Genomic DNA, 23,227 nt, shown 5'->3' with positions numbered 1-23,227 from the left:
CCCCCCCCCCCCCCCCCACTTAGGCAAAAAGCTTGCCCATCTCCTCACTCCTCTCCGTGGCCTTAACCACAGCCTCTCTAACGGCCTCCCTAACCCCACTCGCCTCCAACGACACAACCGCCGCATGCGTCGTTCCATTCGGGCTGGTAACCTTCCTTCTCAACTCGGCCGGATCCTCCCCCGTACTCACCATCATCCTCCCGGCCCCAAGACACGTCTGCCTCGCCAGCCCATAGGCCACATCATACGGCAACCCCAGCTCCTTGCCGGCGTTGGCCATGGCTTCCACGATGAGGAAGAAGTACGCGGGGCCCGAGCCGGAGACGCCCGTGACGACGTCCAGGAGGTGTTCGGAGTCGACCCAGTAGAGTGCTTTGGAGACGGCGGATAGGACGGAGGCCGCCAGTTGTTTCTGCGGGGCGGTGGTGGCGGCCGTGGCGTAGAGGCCGGCGGCGCCTTCGGAGACGAGGGCGGGGGTGTTGGGCATGCAGCGGACGAGGGAGGGTGCGGAGGAGGAGTCGGACGATGACGAACGGAGCCATTTGTCGAGGTCGGAGAGGACGATCCCGGCCGCTATGGTGACGACGACCGGTTTGTGTTGCAGCACGGCGGCGGAGACGCCCGTCGCGACGTCTTTCATGATTTGCGGCTTGACGGCCAGCATGACGAGGTCGGCGCCCTGGTCGCCTGAGGTGGTTGAAGCGGTGGAGAAGGCGACTGCGGCGCTGTTGTCGGCGGTGGTGAGGACGCCGAAGGTTGCTTCGAGCTTGGAGCGGGCGTGCGCGTCGGGTTCGGAGACGATGATGTTTTTCGGGGAGTAGCCGGCGGAGATGAGACCGCCGATTATGGCCGCGCCCATGTTGCCGCCGCCTATTGCGGGGAAAGGGAAAGAATGGCGTTCAGTGGTTCCCCTCGTGATAGATGAAAGGACCCATTACAAGCTCCCATTTCCATCCAGAGCCAACACCGCTTCACCTACCGATGAAGGCGAGACGCTTGGTGGTGTCGACGTCACTTGCAGACATGCTTGCGGGAGCTCTCTTCCGGACCAGGTCGATTGCACGGAGAGGGAAGTGTGGATTTCAAGGGTCCTTGGAGGTAACTCTTCTTCGTTGTGAAATGTCCTGAGAGTGGCTTCATCCAGTCACGTCTGTTGTCACGACGCCATCACAAGCTGCATCACAAGACTCCAACCTACGCGCGCGACACCTTTGCAGGCTGGCAGGCAGCTTGACACTACGATGCATCCCACCAACAGTCTTCTTCACGTAAGATCCAACGCTTCTAATCATCAGCTGCTGTCATCCGGCAGCAGAGTGCAAGCGGGATGGGATCCCCGCCATACGCAGCCTGTCCAGACGACCAAACGGATTGATTCATGTTAGAATAGTTTATTGATGTGCTTGCGACAGTCAGCTGTTGGCGAGAGCCGATAACATCATCTCACGGCGGCGGAGATGCGGCGGCATTCAAATGACCAGTCGACATGGAAGTGCAGTCGCTTGCATGCAGCAGCTGTCTATAGAGCCTCGTCAAATGAGAATGAGCTTGTAAAGCAGCAGCCGCACTGCGCCAGTCGCTAATGCATGACCGGCTTCGCGTTTCAAATGTAGAGCTCAATAGGCTTAAAGGAGTCGTCTCGAATCGTACTCGCCTTGAGTCGATAACCGACCGGGTGAAGACAGAGTTGGACTTGCGACTGCGGCGCTAGCCAAGGTCTTCGATACCCGGGTGGGGAAAATACAAGGCCTTGAGAGCCCGAATCGCCGCTCGCGCAGAACAGAGGTACCACCTCACCCGGATCGAAGTCTTCACACTCTATCAAAGGCACTGTTCCCAAGTTCACGCATCACACAGCAGCGTCTCGATCGCAGTCACTACAGTACGCCCGGGGAATTCGCACTCATGCGCGAACTATTCCAAAATATCGTGCTTGACAGCATGAGGACGTCTCCACCGTATTGACGGGCAGTGACAGCATCCCGAAGTTGCAACTTAGTCAAGTCCAAGTTCAACCGGTTATACGCGGCGATTGATTGTGCTTGCGCTGACCTCTAAAGGAGTACGCTTGCTGTTCGGCCGCCCCATATTATGAGATCTCTCTATGCGGGGAGTAACAAAAAATCGAGTCATCGCAATAGATTCCCACCTTATATCCCCGTTTGCCGACTGCAACATCATCGAAGGCGTCTCAGACGCATGCAAGCGTCGCGTTGGTCACCATGGTAGTGGAGTACTCATGATGGGAGGAAAGGAGAAACCGGACCGCAGGAACTCCAAGGTAGCCCGCCTTGCACGGACTTGTCTCACGTCCAAAACGTGCTCTGCCGCATCCCGCTAGAAAGCCCCGTCAGCAGTACGTTTCTTCATTTCCGACGCATCCCGAGACCGCGCATTATCTACGTGAGTCCTCGAATAAAGAGTATCGACGGGTGGAAACAGCCGAGTGTCCTGGGAGACGACGTGACTTGTTGGAGAGCAGGTGAAGTGCATCGCCCCGGCGTAGAGATGACAGACCACTGAACACCTCGCGCGGGCTGGACCAGAAACATTTTCTGTGGTGAGGGGCTTTATACTTACGAAGGCCTGTTATTTTGTTACGCAGAGGGTTGGAAACTTGCAGGCCAGCTCCCAAACCAGCTTGTAGCAGTATACCTAGATCTAGCACAACGCATGTCTATAACATCTCCATCTTGAACGTTTGAGAACCCATTTGTTCCTTTTGTTCGGTTGCTTTTGTTCGGTTGCAAGCAACTCTGAGGGTTTGGTCTTCTTGTCAGTGAGGGACGTCTGAGGACGTATATCACAATTGTCAGTAATGGTCACGACATGAGCGACAGGTCGTGTATATGTACAAGACTTGAGCGAGCCAGCAAGTGGCTAGGTATAAGGTCCAAATCGAGCCCTCTAGAGGAGTCTGCAGCGTAGAATCCACATCCAGGCCCTTAACCTTTTCCAGTTCCCCCGTCGCCCACTTTGTCTCGTGTCCTATACATGGAAAACTTCTTTGGTGACGATATTTCCAGGAACCCTTGAGTCGTTCTAGATGTGTGGTCACATCCCCTCTATGAAGTAATGACTGTGTCTCGGCGTGACAAATGAGCAGATGCGGCCTACTCAGCGAAAAGCGGCACATAGGGGCGTCGCGGTGTTATCCTAACTCCTGAAGGGATCGTTTATGGCTGGAGCCTTGGGTTGGAGATATTGCCTTCACGTCGGATTGGTAGCGCAGGATTGTGATGGTTTCATTGAAGCACCGTGGAAATCTCCCAAAGATCGCAAAAGCGACTATATCAGTGATACGCGCGGTCTCCTCATGGGTGAGACGATGTCCGTGCACTTTGCCGCAGACTTTGACGGTCAAGACTCTTTCGAACTGCATTACCGTCAATTTCCATTTCCCCGCACCGCTGGAGATCCCCCGCAGCACGTACTGGGTTGTCAAAGTTGAGCATAGTTCGGACGTTTTTAATTTCTTTCACGGTAGGCTGTGCAAGTCGGGTACGAAGATAGACAACGGAACGTCGCTCTCGGGTTGATGATCCACGAATGGGACGATGGTAGAGACTGGTTACGAATGGTTATAAATCCTATCCTTCCAATGCCCTGCTATCTGCAGAGCGTACAGCCCCTGACGACGTGGCCGGAACCCTACCGGTCTGTCGACCGTATCCCACTTTGCCAATGGTTCCCTCGCTATTGCCGTCCGGCCACTCATCCTTCCGGATAGCTCTTCGTCTCCGCATGTGATACTGACGGCGTGCCTCCTAGAAAATGGTCCTGGACGCGACGTGAAGACGGATCGGGCCGGCATCGTAATGTCTGCGGGGGGTAGTAAACGGGGGGCATGAATATCTTGAGGAATTGCCGGTATTGATTACACTTTTGAAAGAAGTGAGGGTGAATGTGTGTCGGGGATCTGGTACAGGGAAATTTCCAGTGCGCAGACTTGTTCAGGTATCAGATGAGATGCGATGGGCAGGGCGAACGGAGGGCTGGTAACTAAGTGACCTATCACACCCGATTCGACGCCTCAAACGGGCAGACATCGGGGAGGTTCCACGGTGGTGCTTTGTTCCCAGAATGATCAAAGCTTTTACAATCGTACTTGGCAACGTAATATGAATGTGGGTTTGCGGGTTGCCGTGCCTTCAGCAACCAAAGAAAGACGGATGGTCTCGTCCGACGTGTCCAAAGGAAGACCAAGTTTGGACATGGTTGTTCTTGCAGCTGACGAGGCCTCTTGCGATGCTGGTTAATTTGTCCGGGGCGTTGTGCGAGGGTCAAAAACGGGTTCACAATGGGCAACGAGCGACTTTTGGTCTCTTGGCGCGTCAGAATCCTTTCCCCGCATTTCAGCCAGCATTTGAACACTTGGGCAGGACAACGACCGACCCAGACAAACGACCGCAAGAAGAGCAGAACCTCACTTTCCGCAAAGGCAACCCTTACAGCATAGAGCAGTCGCTTCAACCCCGACCCACCGCCATGGCCTCCCTCATGCAGTCCCTAATAGGGAAGAAACCCACCCCCGAAGAGCTGGTAAATACCCCATCACCCCCGCTACCCATCTCATCCCCATCCCCACCCATCAAGCTCACCCCACCCCCCTCATCCCCCAGGTAAAAAAATGGCGCCAACAAATCCGCTCCCAAGAACGCGAGCTCGACAAATCCGCGCGTGGGATCGAAACTGAGGAAGCGAAAGTCAAGCGGTCCTTGAAACTCGCCGCAAAGCGGAACGATGTCACGAGTTGCAGGATACTGGCGAAGGAGGTTGTCAGGAGCAGGAAAGCACGGGATCGGATTGCTAGTTCGAAGGCGCAGTTGAATTCTTTGAATATGAGTATGCAGCATCAGCTTGGTGAGTTTGGGAGGGAACTGGGATTTAGGGGATTTGGGGGAGGGTGTGAGGGTTGAGGGATCGCGGTTTCGCCAACCGAACACCTCCGCGAGCTGAGCGAGCCACATTGCGTCAATGTGGCAATACTCTCCCCACTGCTCATCTTGGTTGACGGTTGACGTTCGATGGTCCATAGCTGATAGCTGTTAACCCTCTCTCCCTCCCCTCCAGCAACAACCAAAATCGCCGGCACACTGCAAAAATCCACCGCAATAATGTCCACCGTCAACAACCTCATCAAACTGCCCGAGATCTCCTCCACCATGCAAGAAATGTCCGCGGAGATGATGAAGGCTGGTATCATCGACGAGATGATGGAGGATACGTTGGAGAACGCTATGGGTGATGAAGACGGCGTTGAGGAGGAGGCGGAGGAGGAGGTTAATAAGGTGCTGTTTGAGCTGACGGATGGGCGGTTGGGGGAGGCGCCGGGGGCTGTGGATGGGGGGTTGGAGGTGAGTATGCGATTGAAGGATGGTGTTGAGATGGTTGACGAGGTGTGTTGATGGGGGTTTCTTCTTTTTTTTTAGGTGGAGAAGGAACAGAAGAAAGTGCAGGAGGAGGATATAGACAGTATGGCGGCGCGGTTGTCTGCGTTAAGGGCATAGCCGCGTTGATAGGTTTTGGTCCTGGAGGCATCGCCATCTTCCCCACGCACCGCATAACTGGCACATTTCTCATCTTCATCTGTCTCATGATCTCTCACCGCCATCCACACGATCACCGATGGACATCCAGTCAAGTATCTTAGGCCCTTGTGTGTGTCGTACAATTATGCAAAGATGTACATATAATTCAAAAACATGCCTTACAGAATCATGCAAATGTTTTGCTGTCTATGATCAGCAATTTATCATACATTTACTGTAACCCCAGGAAGCACACCCCACTCCAACTCAACGGGACCCCTTATGTCGTCACCCTCGACCTGCAACCCCTCGAATACCCCGAACTCTCTCCACACATGACGTTTTGGAGGGGAGAGGCTCATAGCGTCAACCCGTAGGGCTGCTGCGTATGAGACCGTGACCCGTCTCCGCTTTGGAGTGTATGTATCCCTCAATATCTCATGATATCCTTGTGGAGCGATAATGCCGCCATGCATCCCCCCGCTATCTTGCGGAAGCGAGAATGTGGAGAAATGCTTCCTGTGACGCGTATTACGTAAGAGCTCCGCCTGTCAGTCGCCTCGTCCTCGTATATACAAGTCAACACGGCCTCAGTGACCCCCTTTCTCTGTACCTCTTCTGCCACCATCAGGAAAAAGAAGGAAGGATGCCCACAGATACAGCAACTCCGCTATGCTCCCCTGAGGACATGGCTAAGCTGCATAACGCTCTTAACCCGGGCGACCGTGCGACGTTCCTCCAAATTGTCCGTTACTTGCGCGACTACCAGCGTGACGATGTTTACCGCTTCCTCCGCCATTGCTTCTTACCCTCGAAACCTGGCCACCCGCCTCCAGCAGGCATCGAGAGGCCCACGGCCACGGGAAAAAGCTGGACTCTAGCTGCTATCGCCATATATTTCCAGTTCCGAGGGTTGAAAACGGCGGTCATTCAGCCCAACATCACCCTACGATCGCAAATTTATGAGAAGTTTATTGAAATCCGCGATCGACTTGTGAAGGACCGTCGTGCCTGGAACGCTAGTGGTCTTCGTACCCTCTCTTCCGAACCGGCCAATGCCACCAACCTCGAGTCGCTGCAAGACCCCAACGCGACGCAACGCCTACAAAATTGCACTATTCTCATCGGAAACTATCACAGATTTGCTGGTGTCACGAGAGCTATGATGGAGAACTGCGGATTTATCCCTGACTTGGTCATTATGGATGAGGCTCATCACGCTGCGGCGTCTACGTACATCAACTTCATACAGGAATTCAGCCATGATACTTGCCATTTTGTAAGCGTTCTCAGAATTTTTCTCAGTATAGTTGGGGTTTTCGTGCTAACGGTCTTCCTACATATACAGCTGTTTATTTCGGCGAGGCTCACCCGCCACGACGGACAAACGATCGAATGCGAAATCATATCTTCGTGGTCTTTGAAATGGGCGGACAAATACAGGGATGCGAAAGGCAGAAGGATCATTAAGCACCCTGTGCACATCTGTCTCGAAGTTGATGACCTGCAAATCGAAGTCGAACAGATTTTGGACGGGGTAGTGCAGGAGCCTGAGTATGAAGTCTACACAGCCGCGGAACTAGACGACCCAGATCTCAGTAGCGACGCCCGCCGGGCGCTGACCACTCTTCCGGCCTTTTGGCACGTTGCCAAACGTATGGTGGAAGCCCTCAAGGCCAATAGGGCTTTAAAGGGTACGCATCATCAATTCCTTGGGACAGCCGCCAACACGGATCACGCCCAGTTGGTGTCAGGTCCCATGAAGACCTTCGAAGTCCCCGATGAGCTGGGCAATCCGCGCAGCGTGAAGAGCAGCTATGTTTCGTCTCGAGACCACAGTGTGACGACGAACGAAGACATCCTCAAAAGTTTCGGCGGCGGAGAGCTGGATGGCCTGGCGCATATCTTCAAACTAACGGAGGGATACGACAACAAGTAGGCGCTTGGTTAACCAAACAGCACGGAAGTTCATTGCCTGAAACCCATCTGAAACTCGTTTCAGATACATCTCGGTGATAGGATTCTTTTGCGGTATGACTTCAGTCAATCAGGTCGAACAAATCATAGGGCGGGCTTTGAGGCCGTTGCCAAATGACGAAGATAACATTGCCTACATCATCACCTTGAAGCCATTCAAGATGACTAAGGTGCTGAAGAAGCTCGGAATCAGGACCGAGCATGAGAGGACGGGGCAGCCGACAAAAGGGAAGAAGAAAGCCAAAAAGTGAGTTTGAGTGCACGGTCTTCGTGTACCTTCTCTGACATCACCCTTTGTTGGAATCACAGGAACAAGAAGAAAACTGGTCAACACACTAGTGGTACCGAGTTCGTCAAGAACGAGAAAATCGTGACAATGCACCTCATGAAAATGACCGGTGCTTCTGTTCTGAAATTTTCGGTGACGCCCCCGCTCAGGATGTCGCGGCGGCGTTGGGAGCCCCAGGGTCTGCAGCCGACGACAATCTTGCGATGACTTGCGATGTGCGGCCGGACCGCCATCCAACCAAGCGCAAGAGGACGGGAAAGAAGAGCAAAAAGGGGACGGACGACATGGCGAAGAAGATTCAACAACAAATGACAGACCTCCAATGTTTCACCGTGCAACGAATGAAGGCGATGGAAATTGATCTGGCAGCATGTAGGGAAGACGGGGATAGCAGCAGTAGTGACGATAGCAGCGAATCTAGCGAGGAGGATGATGGCTGAGGAAACACAAATGATGGTGGCAGCGGGGGTGGGGCCTCAGGTTTTAGGGGTAGTGGGCAGATGGTCACGGCGTAGGCTAGCTAGCTAAGATACGGCTGCAATCTGCTACTCAAAGCACTTTTACATCAGAATAGGGTAAATGCATAATGGTTCCTGTATCCACATTCTACAGCGGATAACAAAAATTGGTGTGTTAAATCATCATTTGCAACGCATGATCACCAGTCAGGAACTCCTTTCAAGATGTATCCATCGAATCACCCTGCGGATGCTTCGATGCAAGATGACTCCGCAACCGTGCTTCGTACATCGCTCCGTAATGACACCCTTCATGTGGGCAAGAAAACTTCTGGCTGGCGGCATGTCGCTTGGGAAGGGGTGACGAATCGTTTGCGCGATGCTTCTTCTCTGTATGCAGCTCCAGCCACCGCTGTTTCTTGTACGTTTGCTTGCATTTTTCGAAAGGGCACTCGAGTCGGTCGTGCGAGTCGGTGAAAGCAGTTGACACATTCGAAGACGTTGGCGCTTGAGCGACTTTGGGATCGTCCCTCTTCCTCTTCCGGACGGTTTTGGGGTCGATCTCGAGGTTGAGCTCCCGAGCAAGCGCCTCGTGTCCACCAAGAGAGTACAGAATTCTGTTGTAAAGCCCTAGGTTTTTCGTTTGCACGAAATGGGTGAAAGACGGCATTACACGTCCCAAGCCTCTGACGACGATGATTTTGTCAATTTCTTTCCGAACATTGTCCATTGACGATCAATCTTGTGAGAAAAGAACGCGCAAGCAGAACCAGGATCAGCGGCAAAGACTGATAGGCTATCAAAGTGGTGCACTTACAGTCGTCGGGTTTCGTGAGTCTGACATATTCTAGCCCACACACCCGAGCAGTTTTCGCGTACGCGTTGCCTTCGTTGTCGTCGGGAGTTGGCCGAAAACATTCCGGGATGTTTCTGGCCAAAGTAGGTCCCTTCGCGTCCTTGGCAGCGAGAAGCTCGTGTTTGGTGGGCATCAAGTTCTGCATCTCTTCTTCGAGGGTTGCAACGAATTCCAAAATTTTTCTCTGACAATATTCCGGCGTCCACCATTTCCGAGCTCCCACTTTTTTTCCCGTTGTGGAAGATTGAGCGTTCGTCTTTCCGTTCCCTTTGGCTGCTTTTGCGCCTCCGAGATCCGCTTTCAGACCACTCGCTGCCTTCTTCCCTTTACCTCCGATAGCACCAAATTTAGCTTCAGGGAAACCATGGGTATCATGTACCGAAGCTTGTTGTTGAGCTTGCTCGATTCTTCTGCTTAATTTCATTCTCTGTGTCGCTTCGGGTGGGTGCATGCCCAAAGCGATGGCACATTCTGTGAAACCGCCGTGATAGCTCCTGATTGCTTTGTTCAAGTCGTGGTTTTCGACATTGACGATATCTGGCTGTGGCATGACATTGGGATCCAACAAGAGCTTGGCGATGATGAGATTCAGTTCTTGCCGAACGTTGGAAAGATCCAACCAATCTGTTATATGGTCAATTACTGATGACAGCAGTCAACCGAACTGAACGCCCCACTGACATTTTGGCGGCCGACGCAAAAGCGTGTATGGAAGACCGTAAAACTGAGCAGCGGCTGCATATGCGCTACAATCTTTGCCGATACCATCGTGGGCGAAGTTGCTTTGTATTTGGTTCGCCAGGGCAACATAGCCTGCTTTCACCAACTCGGCCCCTCTTGGCATGCGCGGGGGTTCACCAGGGCAGCACTGCGCCATATATTCGTTGATACATCGCAAGACGTACTCATAACTGAAAAGACACAAAGATTAGATGCGAAAGCTTTCGGTGCACTCCATTTAGAATACATGCCTTTGCTCGGGTATTCTGGTCGATACGAGGCCGAGTTTTTCCTCTAAAACTTTGTCGCCCCACCGTTTCCTCGCGAACTCGAGGGCGTGCCTGAGATCGCCCCGACCCGCAGCCTGAAAACATTTGGTGCTCGGGAGTTTCCCGGGGTCTGGTTCACCGCGGGCGACAAGTTCTTGCGCGAACTTGTTGACTTCTTCGGATAGGGCGGCGAGATTGTCCCACCAAAGTCTCACACGAGCCATATGCTCGGTCGGGAACCCGAAGGCTGCGGCCGCGGCAAGTCTCGACGGAAAATGATGGGTAATGGCTTGCAGGATGCCTCCGCCAGCAGCATGAATTTCGGCTGATGATGGCATGCGTTCCATCGGCGCCCGCCCGAACAGAACATTGACGGACTTGAGTGCATCCAATATCAAGCTAGCGTCCGAATGCCAATAGCCGTTTGGAGCCTTGGGGAGCCTTCCCAAACGTATACTGCAAAGTTCCTTGTCATCACGATGATTCGCCGAGAGTAGCATGATCGCATCCTGGAGTTCCGTCCCACTTCGCAAATCAAACAACCGCCGAACGAGGCCAGTCAACACCACCCCGATTTCGACCATGAGAGGGGAACCATAGCGCTCCACATGTTCCGTAGACTTGGAGAAGATCGTGCTTATATGCCGTCTCACAAATTCGGCGTCACGGATCTGTTCATCCGTCCAACCTTGAAGCGAAAGATAGATCCGAGTGTTGATTGTGACAGTAAATTGCCCGACTGTTCTGAAACGATCTACGTCGTCGATCGACAGAAGCTCGACAGAAGGTGACTGCAGAGGTTCTTCAGCAAGGAGCTCAGACAGACTTTCGACGCGACTCTCGAAAAAAGCTTGTTGTCTGGCACGTAAGCGAATAGATCCTAAAACAGTATCATATGTCAACCGGAATGTCCAGAGAAAAATCCGGCAAAACAAAATATACCCCAGCGAGCCTGAAAGATATTCGGCTGGTCTTGGTCGGTCTGTACTAAAGTTTGTCGCACAAGGCCGCTGAGAAACGGGAGGTCTTTGATACAATAATTACCGGGGCCCGTCTTTTTGAAGAGAGCTTCCGGGAAGTTGAATATCGGACGACAGAAATCGTTGAGAATTTCCGTAACTTTCCTTTCCCAGTGAAAGCGGCTCTCCGCACGCTGAGCCCAAAAAGCCATTATTGATTTAAAGCCGTGAAACCACTCCGCCTAACGAGACGTACGTTTTCCTCAAAGGACGGGTCCCAAACCGGGCGTACGGCGTAATGGCGATGTCCTACCAGGACCTCAAGGATCTGAGAAGCCGTGAAACAGTCCGGCCGGTCTTCCCGCAGCGGCGAAAGTTGCACTGATGCCGACAGAACGGCCAAATCCACAGGAATGATAGAAAACTCCAGAGGCTCCTCGTCCCCCGAAGCAAAGTCGCCTCCGTCCATGGTGCTAACAGTGGAGTGAAAAGTGTCGGTCGCTGCTTGCCAGGTGAACTCCGTGCATGGATATACAGATGACCAGTTTCGGCACGCTGGAAGATGGTAGTGACAGAGTGACTGCCACGCGTCAATTGTGACAAAACCTTTCTCTCAGACCCTATCGCGGAACTGATGTTGGTAAGAACAATGAGTGCATATACGTATGTACTGTACAGCTCATAACACCCTACTCCCCATCGTTGCCGTCACTCTCCCTTTCCTCCCTCTCCTCCTGCATCCCCCTCAAATACCCCTGAACACTCTCAACCCCCGCCCACGTCTCCTGCAACCCCTGCAACACGCTCACAGCCCCCACAAGCAAATCCTTCAACCCCTCACGGAAGATCCGCACTTTTTCTGTTCTGATCGCGTCTTTCGGCGAGTGTGGGTGGTCGTGCTCCGATGGGGCGGCTTCGTTGGTGAGGAGGAGACGTGACGTGGAGTCGGTGACGGGATCCACATCGTCGGTGGAGTTGTTGGGAGGCTCATGAGCAACAAGTTCGGCCAGCTTATAGGTGACCACCCCCAAGAGCACGGCCCAAACGCGGAGTCTGATAACCTCATAATGCTCCATCTCGTCCACCATCTTACAAAACGCCTCGGGTGTGCATTCCCGAAGCCGTTTGCCACCCACCATAAACATCCCGTCCTCCTCCCCCTCACCCTCAGCCTCCTCGGATGCCTTGGATACCCTCCCAAACCCATCCTCACCCGTCAATACGGCAACATACATCGCCACCATCCCCTCCTGTGACACGATCCCGCAAGTCGGGTCGGGTGTATGTGGTCCGATCTCACTCAGAGTCTCATCGGTCACGTCTCCGGTGGGTGGGGAGAGATAGATCATGGGTGGTACACCCAGACGAGCCAACAACTCCATTTTCTCCTGAATCGCGTTTTTAATAGCTGTTTGGTCGACATCAGGGAGGTCATCATCCTCGGTTTGGAGGTAGGTGCTTTCTATAAAGGGTACGGGTGAGACGACGAGAGCGTTATGTGGGTTGGAGGGGATGACGAAACCGTGGAGGAAGAGGAACTCGGTGTTGGGTTTGGCGCCGTAGGAGATGAAGAGTTCTGTGTTTTCGGGGAGGGTTGTGTCGTTTACTGCTCGTAAATCAATTACTGGTGATGGGGAGGAAGAGGGGGAGGAGGAAATATTCCAGCGGATGGAAGCGTCGGGGGAGTGGTTGCAGAGGTCGATTAGAGGGATGAGGTGGTAATCGTCCGGGCTGGCGGCGTTTTCGTTGACGTCCGGCTGGATCTGGAGGGCGGACCCAAGGGAGAGGACGCGGGACCAGAAGACCGCGTCAGCCCAGAGGAAACGTTGTTCGGTGATTGTGACTCCTGGCGGTTGGAGGTGTTGGAGGTGTGGTTTGAGTTCTCCGAATTCGCGGTTCAGTTTGTTCTTTTTGGCTGCTACGGCGGTTGCCAGGGGCGTGCCTTGCAGGAGCGCGAGGGCCGGGCTGGATTCGGGCCAGAAGATGGGCGTGTCGAGGTCGTCTAGGTCGGGGAGGATGCGGATGTAGGGCAGCCAGAACCCCGCACTCAGCCGCTTCTTTTCGCCATCCAACTCCTCACCACCACCGTCCTCCTCCTCTTCGTCCACCTGCCCGTTACTCCACCCCCACAACAGAAAGACCAGCAAAAAGAGCCGTTCCAACGCCGCCTGGCTCACACTCATCTCCACCGCCTCCAACGACGCCAGGCACTTCTTCAGTCGCCGTGCCGCGGGGGTGTCCCCGCGGGATATCCGGAGGACGAGATCAGAGTTGATGAGGAGGTGCGAGGGCACGTTGGCGATTGTTTCCTCGGCGGCCAGGGAGAGCGGGATTTGGGTGAAGAGCCCGGTTCCTCGGGGGGCGCTGCCTTCGAGGGAGGGTTTGAAGTCGAGCGCAGGCATTGTTGCGCCATTTTGGAGGAGCCAGGTGCGGAACGCTTCTAGGGGGGTTTCTTCGGCGAGGGTCATGGCTGGTGGGAACTTTGGAATCCGACGAAGTCTCTTTTTGGTGGTTAGTTCGGGTGACGATTCCCGGGGCTGGTACTGCTGTCCAAGAAGGGGAAAGACGCTGCGATTCCGTGGGAGTCTCCTTTGCGAATGTCCGTCCAGTCGAGCACGAGTCGAGCAAGAAGGGCTTTCGAGTCACTTTCGAGTCTGTTCCCAACGCGTCGGGCTCTTCCTCTCTTTCCCTTTCCGTTCGAGACAGAACTGGGCTTACAATTGCGCCCAACAACGACGGCATCCCCCACACGCGCACACACACACACACAGCCGAGAGAGTTGTCACTAGCACATACAGAGGAACTAGCGAGCGGCCACTGAGACAACTTCACGACGTTCGCACTCTCGAGTTTACACCCTGCGAGTTCACAACAGAATCCGGTTCCACATCTGATCTTCAAAACATGGGGGACGCAAGGCTCCTATCGCTGAAGAAGGAGCTGGGGAAGGCGCTCGACAACCATCGACCTGAGGTACGTCTCAAAGCCGTTCTGTGATCCACCCCGTCTCCTTCGGTGGTCTAACTCCTGCCTTTCAGACTGTAAACGATGTTCTAGCACAGCTGAGAAAAGTCACAGCGACAAAAGCGTTGTTGAAGGCAAGTCTGTACAGGAAACGGAATCATACAACTGGATCATGTCTAATCATAGACTTGTGAATGTAGTCCTCGGGAATCGGGGTGGCTGTAACGAACGCACGGAAACACAAAGACATCACGGACGAGCAGAGGGCAATATGTAAAGACTTGATTACAAAGTGGAAGCAGGATATAGCGGTTGGAGAGAGCAAGCCGGTTAGGGCAACGTCGAATAATACGAATGAGAAGGTCCCACAACCGCGGGGTAAGCGGGACAGAGGATGGGATGTGCAAGGACGGATACATGGAACTGACCAATGTCTTCTCCATTAGTGGACACATCGGATCCTCCAACCCGGCGAACGTCGGCGTCTGGCTCGACTCCCACTCCCGGAACACCACTGTCTTCAGGCCCGGCGCGGAGCATAGACTCGGATAAATTGAAAATGAACTCGACAGGCGAAACACTGCGGGACAAATGCATTGGGCTTTTGTATGCTGCACTCGTCAGCGATACCGATATGGGTAAGATTTCCCATCATTCTGCAAATGTCCGTCTGAGGACCGACATGCCCCTGATTCCTTGAACTCCTCGCAGAAGGGACATCGATCCTACGAAAAGCCGAAGAACTCGAACGCCTAACCTACGAGCTATACCCCCTCGACATGACTCCCGCACCACCAGGCAAAAAGACAGACCCGGCCCTAGTCTACAAAAACCGCATCAAGTCTCTCACTTTCAACCTCAAAGACCGGGACAATCCGGACCTTTGCCTCAACGTTCTGAGCGGCAAGATCTCGATCGAGAAGTTGGCGAACATGACGACGGAGCAGATGGCGTCCAAGGAGCGCAAGGAGGCGATCCAGACGGCGAAGAACGAGGCGCTGTCGGAGGCCATTTCGGCGCAGGACACGCAGGCGGAGACGGATATGTTCCAGTGTGGGAAGTGCAAGCAGCGGAGGACAAAGTACTTCCAGATGCAGACGAGGAGCGCCGATGAGCCTATGACTACTTTTGTGACCTGTCTGAATTGCGGGCACCGTTGGAAGTTCTGCTAGTGTTTGAAGGCGATACGGTCACTCCAATGTTGGGTTGGGCCTTGAGGGTTTTTCCTGCCTTTTAATCGTGTACAACGGCTTAAGTAACGTACAGTATGTGTCTGTATGTCTGCGACCTCACGTGACTTCCAGGCCGGCCCCCCCCCCCCCCCCCGCGACGCGACCGGCGACTACCAGGCAATTCTGCCGGCGACTACCAAGCAAGCAGACGAGAGATGCTCGCCATCGCGAGATTGACCCCGACGTCTTGACCTCGGCCTTGACAATGCCGAGGAGAATGGCTGCGGTGATAGCTGCCAACGGGGGAAGCACAAAGTATTTAGGAGACTGATGCCGTGGTCGACGCTGTCAATTCAATGGTCGACACTGACTTAATCACATGAGGTCGCAGACATATAGCCACATACTGTACAGTACTTGATTTAAACGCCTCGTGAATCACCCGTCAATGTGAAACCTACATCCTGTCGATTGTCAATTTGACCTGAATGTGGTTACGCCTTCCGAGCAACGGGGATCGCAGCATCAGGTTCTCGGAAGGTCCACTCGAAGTTCTTCACCTTCCCATAGCAATGCGAAAACAGACTGTGTGATTAACCACCTGTGCTATCACCTTCCCATAGCAATGCGAAAACAGACTGTGTGATTAACCACCTGTGCTATCACCGGGCCATGATGGATTGCCATCCGGAAGACTCTTTGGTTCCAAGTGCGAATCCGCCACCAGGAAGCTAAACCGAACGGATTGGCATGTTCCGCAATACGAAAGACCCATCACCGTCACAATCCGTTCGTTACTCGCATTCGCACGTACTGTACTTGCGCGAAACTTGGGCATCGAAAAGTACGGCTGGCCCGGTCTCGATGATGCGGGACTGAAGCAGTATTGGAACCCACGGATAGGCACTACGCTGTGCTTGGCGAGAGCGAATAAGGCTTTGGTGAACAGCGAAGGGGCCGGGATACTGTATTCTCGCGCACGGCCACATCCGGCTCCTGCGAGACGTTTGGCGGTTACCCTACCATGATGAACCCCCAGTCGGGCTTGTACTCGCCACGCAAACAGCTCAATCGGGGGTCGGACGTCATGGCCTTGCAACAAAGTGCGCCGAAATCGGACGCAATGGGTCTCGCACTCAGATGAGAGCCCACCGGGGCGGGGAACCACCTCCACGTACGCTCTAATTCTTCGGATCACGGGCCGAGGTTGGTCTTCCGGGGATCTCGGCTCGTGGGATCTTGACTGCCTTCGCTACCGGGCGGGGGCCTTACCTGCGTCCCGTGGCCTGCCGAAGAAACGTGCGATGGGGGCTTGAATCGCCCGGATGGGGCCTGCATACGGTGAAACCCTACGAATAGGTACAAATGATGGCGATTCCACAAACCAGCATTTAAAAGGTCAGAGGGGGCGGAGACTGGGCATGATTATGGTGGATTCCCCCAAAGCGCAACGTTACGTCTGGCATGTCCCCATATCCGGTGCTGCACATCCTTTCAATGCCTCATACACCCCCCTCAAAAGCCAAGCCCCAATCAGAAAATGGCACCTCGCATACCATGACAAACTCCATTCCCACAAAGACTCCCCAAACAAAAACCCAGATATCGTATTTTTCAAAAGAAAAGTCCGATGTTTTTAGAGAAAGAACGGTCATGTAGATGTGGGATCCAAAGAGGGGGGTGTGTGTGGTGTGTTTATACCAGGCGGGGATATGAGATTTGCCTGTGGGGGCACACAAGATGCAGAAGACATGCCCAGTCTATCGGTCGCTATCGGGCGGTAGCAGTCAGCTGCTGCGAGGGGGCCGTTATCGTCTGCTGCTGCGTTGCCGCACCACTCGCCGCGCCACCCGCCCCACTTTTCGTTTTCCCCACCTCGGCCAAGGCGGTCAGGATTTGCGCTGCCTGGTGCTGTTCACCCCCCGCGCCCGGCTTCGCTTCCGCTTGCGGCACCGGTACTGCTGATGATGATGGAGGCGGAGCAGCGAGAAGGGCAGCAGGTGTCCTCAAGTTCCTATTCTTGACCGCGCGGCAAAAGGTCATGAGGGTCGGAATCTCTTCGGCTTCAAGGCGGGTGTGGTCGAGGAGGATGGCGGTCGGGTGGGGTCGACGGTGCTGGTGTGTCGTAGGAGGTGTGGTGGGGGTGTGGTGCCGTGATGAGGACATGTGTGCCTTTATCTTCGTCCCTGATTTAGGTGATACCGGATCATTCGGAGCGCTCGTATTATCTACGTCGTCTTCATCATCAACTGCCGCATCCCGTCTCCGCGCCTCCTCAACCGCTACCTCCTGTGCCTCCTCCCATCTCCTCACGGCTCTTACAGTCTTCTCAATAACGCTTGCCATGAGTGTATCGCACCCGTCATCCTCCTCCTCCAACTCTCCCAGCACCTCCTTCAGTCGTCGGTTGACCGCCTCGCTGACGAAAAGTCGGTGTCTGAAATGCAGGATCTGCTGCTCGAGTTTCGCTTTTGTTATCGCGGGGTTCTCGTCGTCGGAGGAGGATGAGGTGACCGACGTGGCGGTGGAGGTCTGGCTGGTGTGCGGGGAACCGGGGCGGGAATGGTAGGGTGTGGAGGGGGCGGTGACATTGATGAGGGCGGACGGGAGGACGGAGTCGTCGACCTCGTCCATGAAGGCGCCGCTTTTGCCGGTTTTGCGCGCGGGGGGTAAGGGTGGTGGTGGGGCGTGTTTGGATTTCGAGGAGGAGGAGGCGGCTGTTGTGGAGGGTTTCTTCTTGTGGGATTTGGAGGTACTGCTGCTTTTCCCACCCTTTTTGCCATTACGCGATGCGGGTTCATCCTCCCGTCGGCCATGTTTCCCTTTCCCGTTCCCATTCTTACTACTCTGCCTCGCGCCCCGGGTATCATCCGCTTTATCCTCTCCCGTAACGTCAACATCCTCATCCTCACTATCCAGATCCCCTCGCCCCACAACCACTTTGCGCCGTTTCGTTTTACTCCCGTCCAGATTGACCGCCTTCGTCTCTGCCCTCGCAGCTGCCAGATCCTTCTTGGACGGCCGTCCGCGCTTTTTGGCGGCACCCGCAGCCAAGGGTACGGTGGAGTCGTACCGGCCGTCGCTGGGGAGGACGAGACGCGGGTGCGGCGGGCGAGCGACGATCTGTTTCCGATGTGATGAGGCAGGTTTCGGGGCGAGTTTGTTGAGATTCACCCGACCCGCGGCGTTGCGTTCTGGGCCTCGGATGATGCGGATGGCGTCTGCCGAATCGTCCGACTCGCCGTCGGAATCGTCGGAGTTATCATGGTCACTATCCTGGTCGGATGTCTGTTCACTCGAATCCGACCCCCTCTCCTCTTCCTGCTGTGTCTTCTTGGCAAGCAGTCGGTTCCTGATCTCCGCCCGGTTCCTGTTTTCCGCCGTTCGGTTCCTGATCTCCGTAACCTTCGCCGGCCTCTTTTTCTTCTCATAGTTGTCAAACACCGACTCGTCAAATCCGTTCAACGCATACTTGACTCCACACGCATTACACAGCGTTTTCGGACCCTTGGGACCCCGTCTCCACTGCGGCGTGTCGTCCGTCCCACACACCGTACATCTCCCATTCCAATCCGGCGGCGGGTTGTTATTCTCGGTCGCATTTTTACGGGACGGCGGTTCGGTGCGACGGGGCACACCACCACCACCACCACCACCGCCACTGCTGCCCTCGTCTATCGACGGAGTCCGGCCTTTCCGACGCCAGGGATAGTCTCCGGAATCCACCCGTTTGCGTTTACTCGGCAACTCCACCCGCTTGCTGTCGAGGCCCAGGAACTCGCCCGCGACGATGGTAGAGGATATCGGCGGCGGGGCAACGGTCAACCCGTCGTCTCTCGCATCCGAGGGGTCAAAATCTTCCTCGCCTCCTTCCAGCCCAGCACCAGACCGCGTCTTGGCGGTCATTGCCTCCAAATGCGCGCCTGATTTTCGGAATCGGTTTGACTTGTTTGATGTGGGGAAAACTTGTTTGGGAAGGTCCGAGAGGGAGGTTATGGCTACGGCCGCTGGCCCGGGCGTTTCCCCTATCCCCTTGACCGGTGATGCTGGTTCAGACATCGGGGCGGGAGTTGTCGCACCCGGCACTTCCACACTTTGCGACGGATCCCTCTGCGTAGGTTTCTGCGGACTCTGAGCCTCAGTTCTTTGCTCATCAGCAGCATATCGCTGTTTCTGCGGCGACAGTGAACGCATATCCGATGGTCGTGATTCCACATACGGCGATGGAGCGTGAGACCCAGGCGGCAACGGCGGTGGGGAGAATGCCCCTGAATGTCTCCGCAGTGCCGGCAAAGACGTATGCCCCGCGGAAGACCGACCCTCATGCCTCAATGGCCCAGGCTGTGGTTGCCTCGACTCGATCTGAGGCGGTTGTTGCGGAGGGAGCGGGGGATAACCATGCGGATAAGGCGGAGGATATGGTGGCGGATAATGCATCTGCGAGTGTCCATATGGCGGAAACGGCGGTGGTGGATGGCTGTATGCCCCGCTTCCTGGTGGTGGTGGTGGTGGGTGTGGGTAGTAGTGCATAGGCGGAGGAGGCACACCGGGAGGGTAGGGCGCGTACCCGCCTCCCACCGGCGGCATGTGACTTTGCTGGCCGGGTGGTGCGCTGTGGCCTGGTGGGGGCCGGGGGTAGGGCGGGTAATACGGCATGCCCTCGTTGGGCGGCCGGTTGTTCATCGTTGCCTCGGTGTTTGGCGCCTGCCTGCCTTCTCTGTCCGCTCAATCGAATTGCGTGGCTTGGGTGGGAAAATGACAGTGGAATCGAGAAGAGGCGTTGCAGATTTCTGAGCGAAATGATGATGGTGGACCAGACCGAGATAGCTGCTTGCTGCAACGAGGGTTGTGTGTGCGTCCTGACAGTCCGTTGTGGTAGAGACTCAGTGTAGAAAGGTGTGGTTGGAGGGATTCAGTTCGTCATGCCGTCAATCCGGAATGCAGGTCGTCACGGTTGTGGCCACGTTGCACCTGCTGCTGCTGCTGCGAGACGTCCCCCTGTACTGAGGACAGCGTAGGTTGAGGAGACTATTAGGGTGTCCGAGTGGTGGAGTATGGGGTGAAGGGGCCCAGTGGCTTTCCAAGAGCAGTGTGAGTGTTTAGGGCAGCCCGTGTCTGTGCCTGTGCGAGTTGAAGTCTGGCTGGGTGTTCCCTGGCTGCTCCATGCGGACAACGGGAAGGCCAAGCACGCAGGTGAGGGGATTCAGTCGTCGTGGGGGCGTCCAATGCGAAAAAATTCGACAGTGCGTATCAGGGCACGTGATCACGTCAATTCTCGCCCCCAACCGTCGTTCTCCAAACTCCATATGTAACAGATGCATGGGACACGGAGAAGAGGAACACAAAAGCAGATTAGATACGGTCTGCATACCCTACGTACACATACCGCTACTAGCTACAAGAAATCAACCAACATCATTCCGTATATCAATACCTCCACAATACGCCGAATCCCCACCACCCTCCTCAAACGCCTCCTACAACTTCGGCCCCAACATCTCCTCCGGCCTAACCCACCGATCAAACTCCTCCGCCGTCATCAACCTCAACCCCACAGCAGCCTCCTTCAACGTCGTCCCCTCTTTATGCGCCTTCTTTGCCACCTTCGCCGCATTCTCATACCCGATCTTGGGGTTCAGCGCCGTCACGAGCATCAGGCTCTCCTTGAGCAGTTGCGCGATGCGCGTTTCGTTGGGTTGGATTCCTACGACGCAGTGGGTCGTGAAGGAGCGGGAGGCGTCCGCGAGGAGGCGCGTGGAGTGGAGGAGGTTGCGGATGAGGAGGGGTTTGAAGACGTTGAGCTGGGATGTAATCAAATCAGGTTAGATCATCGAGTAGGCCATCAGGACGCAGGGTGAACTGTAACGCACCTCGAAATGCCCGTTGGACCCTCCGACGGTGATCGCGACGTGATTTCCCATCACCTGCGCGCACACCATGGTCAGCGCCTCGCATTGGGTCGGGTTGACCTTGCCGGGCATGATGGAGGAGCCGGGCTCGTTCTCTGGGAGGCTTAATTCGCCGAGACCGCATCGAGGGCCGGAACCTTTGAATGGGAGATGGGTGTGAGGAGGGAGTTCCAAAAGTCCCCACGTAGACATCAGTGGCATACCCAGGAAGCGGATATCGTTGGCGATCTTCATCAGGGACACAGCGAGGACATTAAGCGCACCGCTAGCCTCCACAATGGCATCATGGGCGGCAAGTGCTTCGAACTGTAAATGTAACATTTGAGAGCCATAAGTTCAGTCCGGGCGCGGTCCAAAAGCCGAAAAGCAATAGGCATCCACGCATCCGTCCTTCCACCGACCTTATTCGGCGCCGTCCTAAACTCCACCCCCGTAATCCTCGAAATCTCCTCCGCAACCTTGACATCAAACCCCACCCTCGCATTCAACCCTGTCCCCACCGCCGTGCCCCCCTGGGCTAACAAGCTCAACCTCGGGATCACAGCTTTGACCCTCTCAATCCCATACGCGACCTGTTGGGCGTACCCCGAGAACTCCTGCCCGAGGGATAGGGGAGTCGCGTCTTGCGTGTGGGTGCGCCCGATCTTGATGATGTGGGTCCAGTCGTGCGCGTGTTTGGCGAGAGAGGTGTGGAGGTATTGGAGGGCGGGCAGGAGCCGGCGGTGGAGTTCGAGGACGCCGGCTATGTGCATGGCTGTTGGAAACCTAGCAGGGTTCTCATACGGTTTAAGATTACTTTCCTCAATCGGGAACCAAAGAGCATCGACAAACCCCTTACGTGTCATTAGACGACTGCCCAAAGTTGACATGATCGTTCGGATGGATAGGCTTCTGAGATCCTAGCGGCTGCCCGAGCATCTCGTTTCCACGATTCGCTATGACCTCGTTCACGTTCATGTTGGTCTGGGTACCCGATCCGGTTTGCCAGACCACGAGTGGGAAGTGGTCGTCGAGTTTTCCCTCCAGGACCTGCGAGGATGTTTCTTGGTTAGATGGTTAGATGATTGGATGGTGGAAACGATACCCTGCTCGCTCCGCTCGCGACGAGGAGCTTGGGCTGGTGTGTGATCCGCAATCGTGGGCCCCCGGTCCAGTAGGCGTGGCCTCGCCGCACTCAACCACTCCTGCGCCTCCGGCGCAGTGGGCACGCTATCGTTCGCATTCTCCTCGCTTTGCTCGCCGCAAAAATTACAATCGTTCGCGGACCGTACCTCATTGGCGGCCTTGGCGATAGTTTCCCCCAACTTCTTATCCAAACCAAACTGAACATTCACAGTCGCCGCAGCCCGCTTGAGGATAGTAAACGCCCGGATGAGCGGCTCAGGCATGCGCTCTTCATGGCCGCCTATCTCGAAATTCTGGAGGGATCTGTGTGTTTGCGCGAGATTTGAGTTTTGTCATCCATCACCAGCCCCCCGATATTCAACTGGTTGAGTATCCCACCGTTGCGTTTGAGCTCCTGAAAATAGAGAACCGTTAGTATGAAATCAAATTTGAAAGATGGAGCTAGATGGACTCACCCCAGTATTTGTCCTTGGGAACTTGGATATCCCCGAAAGTGTCGTGTTCAACTCGAAAACCCTGAGAAAGCGAGAAAGGTCAGTTTGGGACTTACAAGATAATCGTTATGACTGGGTTTCAATAAATATGGTCCCATCAAAGTTCAAGACAGAAGGCTCCCCAGCACTTTTCTAAGCAGAGACTGCTGTGTCTGCACCATGACGACCCATACGTACCGTCATCGTGGCGAGATCCTTTATGGTGGTGAGTGTCCAAATGAAATGCTTACCAGCCAGCCCAGCTTGTTGGGCGCGTGACATATGGAGGTGCTATTAAATTCAGTCAGTTGGTCACGTGAGAAGAGAAGGGAGGCGTGGCTTTCTCCACGTCCGCCCCATATCTCCACTGTCCATGATCCCGCATGGTGCGCTCCGCTATGATCCGACTGAATCCTGCTTGGTGCGCCACTCAGAGAGGTCCTGCGCTTTCACCCATCCCACAGGTGCGTGACGTGGTGCGTTACACAGTACCCCGCGTCTTGTGTCACGGTGACGGCCTTGCG

The 23,227-nt window shown here is 54.9% G+C and overlaps 8 protein-coding genes across 8 annotated transcripts; 3 read left to right on the top strand and 5 right to left on the bottom strand.

Annotated features, from left to right (window-relative positions):
- Nucleotides 1–1,001, bottom strand: EV422DRAFT_545502 (pyrroline-5-carboxylate reductase dimerization-domain-containing protein). The gene has a single exon (XM_053071463.1). It carries the CDS (start codon nt 857–859, stop codon nt 20–22), a length of 840 nt encoding a protein of 279 aa, XP_052921474.1. The 5' UTR covers nt 860–1,001; the 3' UTR covers nt 1–19.
- A 3,334-nt stretch (nt 1,002–4,335) lies between these two features.
- On the top strand, nt 4,336–5,633 carry EV422DRAFT_286057 (Snf7-domain-containing protein). Its single transcript, XM_053065998.1, has 4 exons — nt 4,336–4,542; nt 4,623–4,863; nt 5,074–5,357; nt 5,433–5,633. The coding sequence occupies exons 1-4, from the start codon at nt 4,489–4,491 to the stop codon at nt 5,508–5,510; spliced, it is 657 nt and encodes a 218-aa protein (XP_052921473.1). The 5' UTR covers nt 4,336–4,488; the 3' UTR covers nt 5,511–5,633.
- Nucleotides 5,634–6,131: 498 nt separating this feature from the next.
- On the top strand, nt 6,132–8,237 carry EV422DRAFT_581398 (uncharacterized protein; the record flags this gene model as incomplete). The annotated part of the gene is made up of 5 exons (XM_053073373.1): nt 6,132–6,810; nt 6,880–7,466; nt 7,534–7,755; nt 7,818–7,914; nt 7,947–8,237. Exons 1-5 carry the CDS (start codon nt 6,178–6,180, stop codon nt 8,235–8,237), a joined length of 1,830 nt encoding a protein of 609 aa, XP_052921472.1. The 5' UTR covers nt 6,132–6,177.
- A 1,138-nt stretch (nt 8,238–9,375) lies between these two features.
- Nucleotides 9,376–11,647, bottom strand: EV422DRAFT_285875 (uncharacterized protein). The gene is made up of 5 exons (XM_053065997.1): nt 11,316–11,647; nt 11,221–11,253; nt 11,043–11,154; nt 10,083–10,980; nt 9,376–10,022 (listed from the first exon to the last, which is right to left on the bottom strand). Exons 1-5 carry the CDS (start codon nt 11,526–11,528, stop codon nt 9,767–9,769), a joined length of 1,512 nt encoding a protein of 503 aa, XP_052921471.1. The 5' UTR covers nt 11,529–11,647; the 3' UTR covers nt 9,376–9,766.
- Nucleotides 11,648–11,748: 101 nt separating this feature from the next.
- EV422DRAFT_571681 (uncharacterized protein) lies at nt 11,749–13,527 on the bottom strand (the record flags this gene model as incomplete). The annotated part of the gene is made up of 1 exon (XM_053073021.1): nt 11,749–13,527. One exon carries the CDS (start codon nt 13,525–13,527, stop codon nt 11,749–11,751), a length of 1,779 nt encoding a protein of 592 aa, XP_052921470.1.
- A 178-nt stretch (nt 13,528–13,705) lies between these two features.
- On the top strand, nt 13,706–15,556 carry EV422DRAFT_545457 (transcription elongation factor S-II). The gene is made up of 5 exons (XM_053071462.1): nt 13,706–14,033; nt 14,099–14,158; nt 14,225–14,402; nt 14,471–14,662; nt 14,736–15,556. Exons 1-5 carry the CDS (start codon nt 13,965–13,967, stop codon nt 15,194–15,196), a joined length of 960 nt encoding a protein of 319 aa, XP_052921469.1. The 5' UTR covers nt 13,706–13,964; the 3' UTR covers nt 15,197–15,556.
- Nucleotides 15,557–16,901: 1,345 nt separating this feature from the next.
- Nucleotides 16,902–20,012, bottom strand: EV422DRAFT_285778 (uncharacterized protein). Its single transcript, XM_053065996.1, has one exon. It carries the CDS (start codon nt 19,877–19,879, stop codon nt 16,967–16,969), a length of 2,913 nt encoding a protein of 970 aa, XP_052921468.1. The 5' UTR covers nt 19,880–20,012; the 3' UTR covers nt 16,902–16,966.
- A 438-nt stretch (nt 20,013–20,450) lies between these two features.
- EV422DRAFT_545446 (mitochondrial fumarate hydratase) lies at nt 20,451–23,050 on the bottom strand. Its single transcript, XM_053071461.1, is given in 9 exon segments — nt 20,451–20,997; nt 21,067–21,242; nt 21,309–21,411; nt 21,507–21,870; nt 21,944–22,134; nt 22,377–22,544; nt 22,670–22,673; nt 22,685–22,746; nt 22,902–23,050. The coding sequence occupies 9 exon segments, from the start codon at nt 22,983–22,985 to the stop codon at nt 20,674–20,676; spliced, it is 1,476 nt and encodes a 491-aa protein (XP_052921467.1). The 5' UTR covers nt 22,986–23,050; the 3' UTR covers nt 20,451–20,673.
- Between the last annotated feature and the right edge of the window lie 177 nt (nt 23,051–23,227).

Source organism: Fimicolochytrium jonesii (genome assembly GCF_025526975.1).
Source record: "Fimicolochytrium jonesii strain JEL569 chromosome Unknown EV422scaffold_36, whole genome shotgun sequence".
NCBI classification, from domain to species: Eukaryota; Fungi; Chytridiomycota; class Chytridiomycetes; order Spizellomycetales; family Powellomycetaceae; genus Fimicolochytrium; species Fimicolochytrium jonesii.
This window is presented reverse-complemented; position numbering and strand designations above follow the sequence as displayed.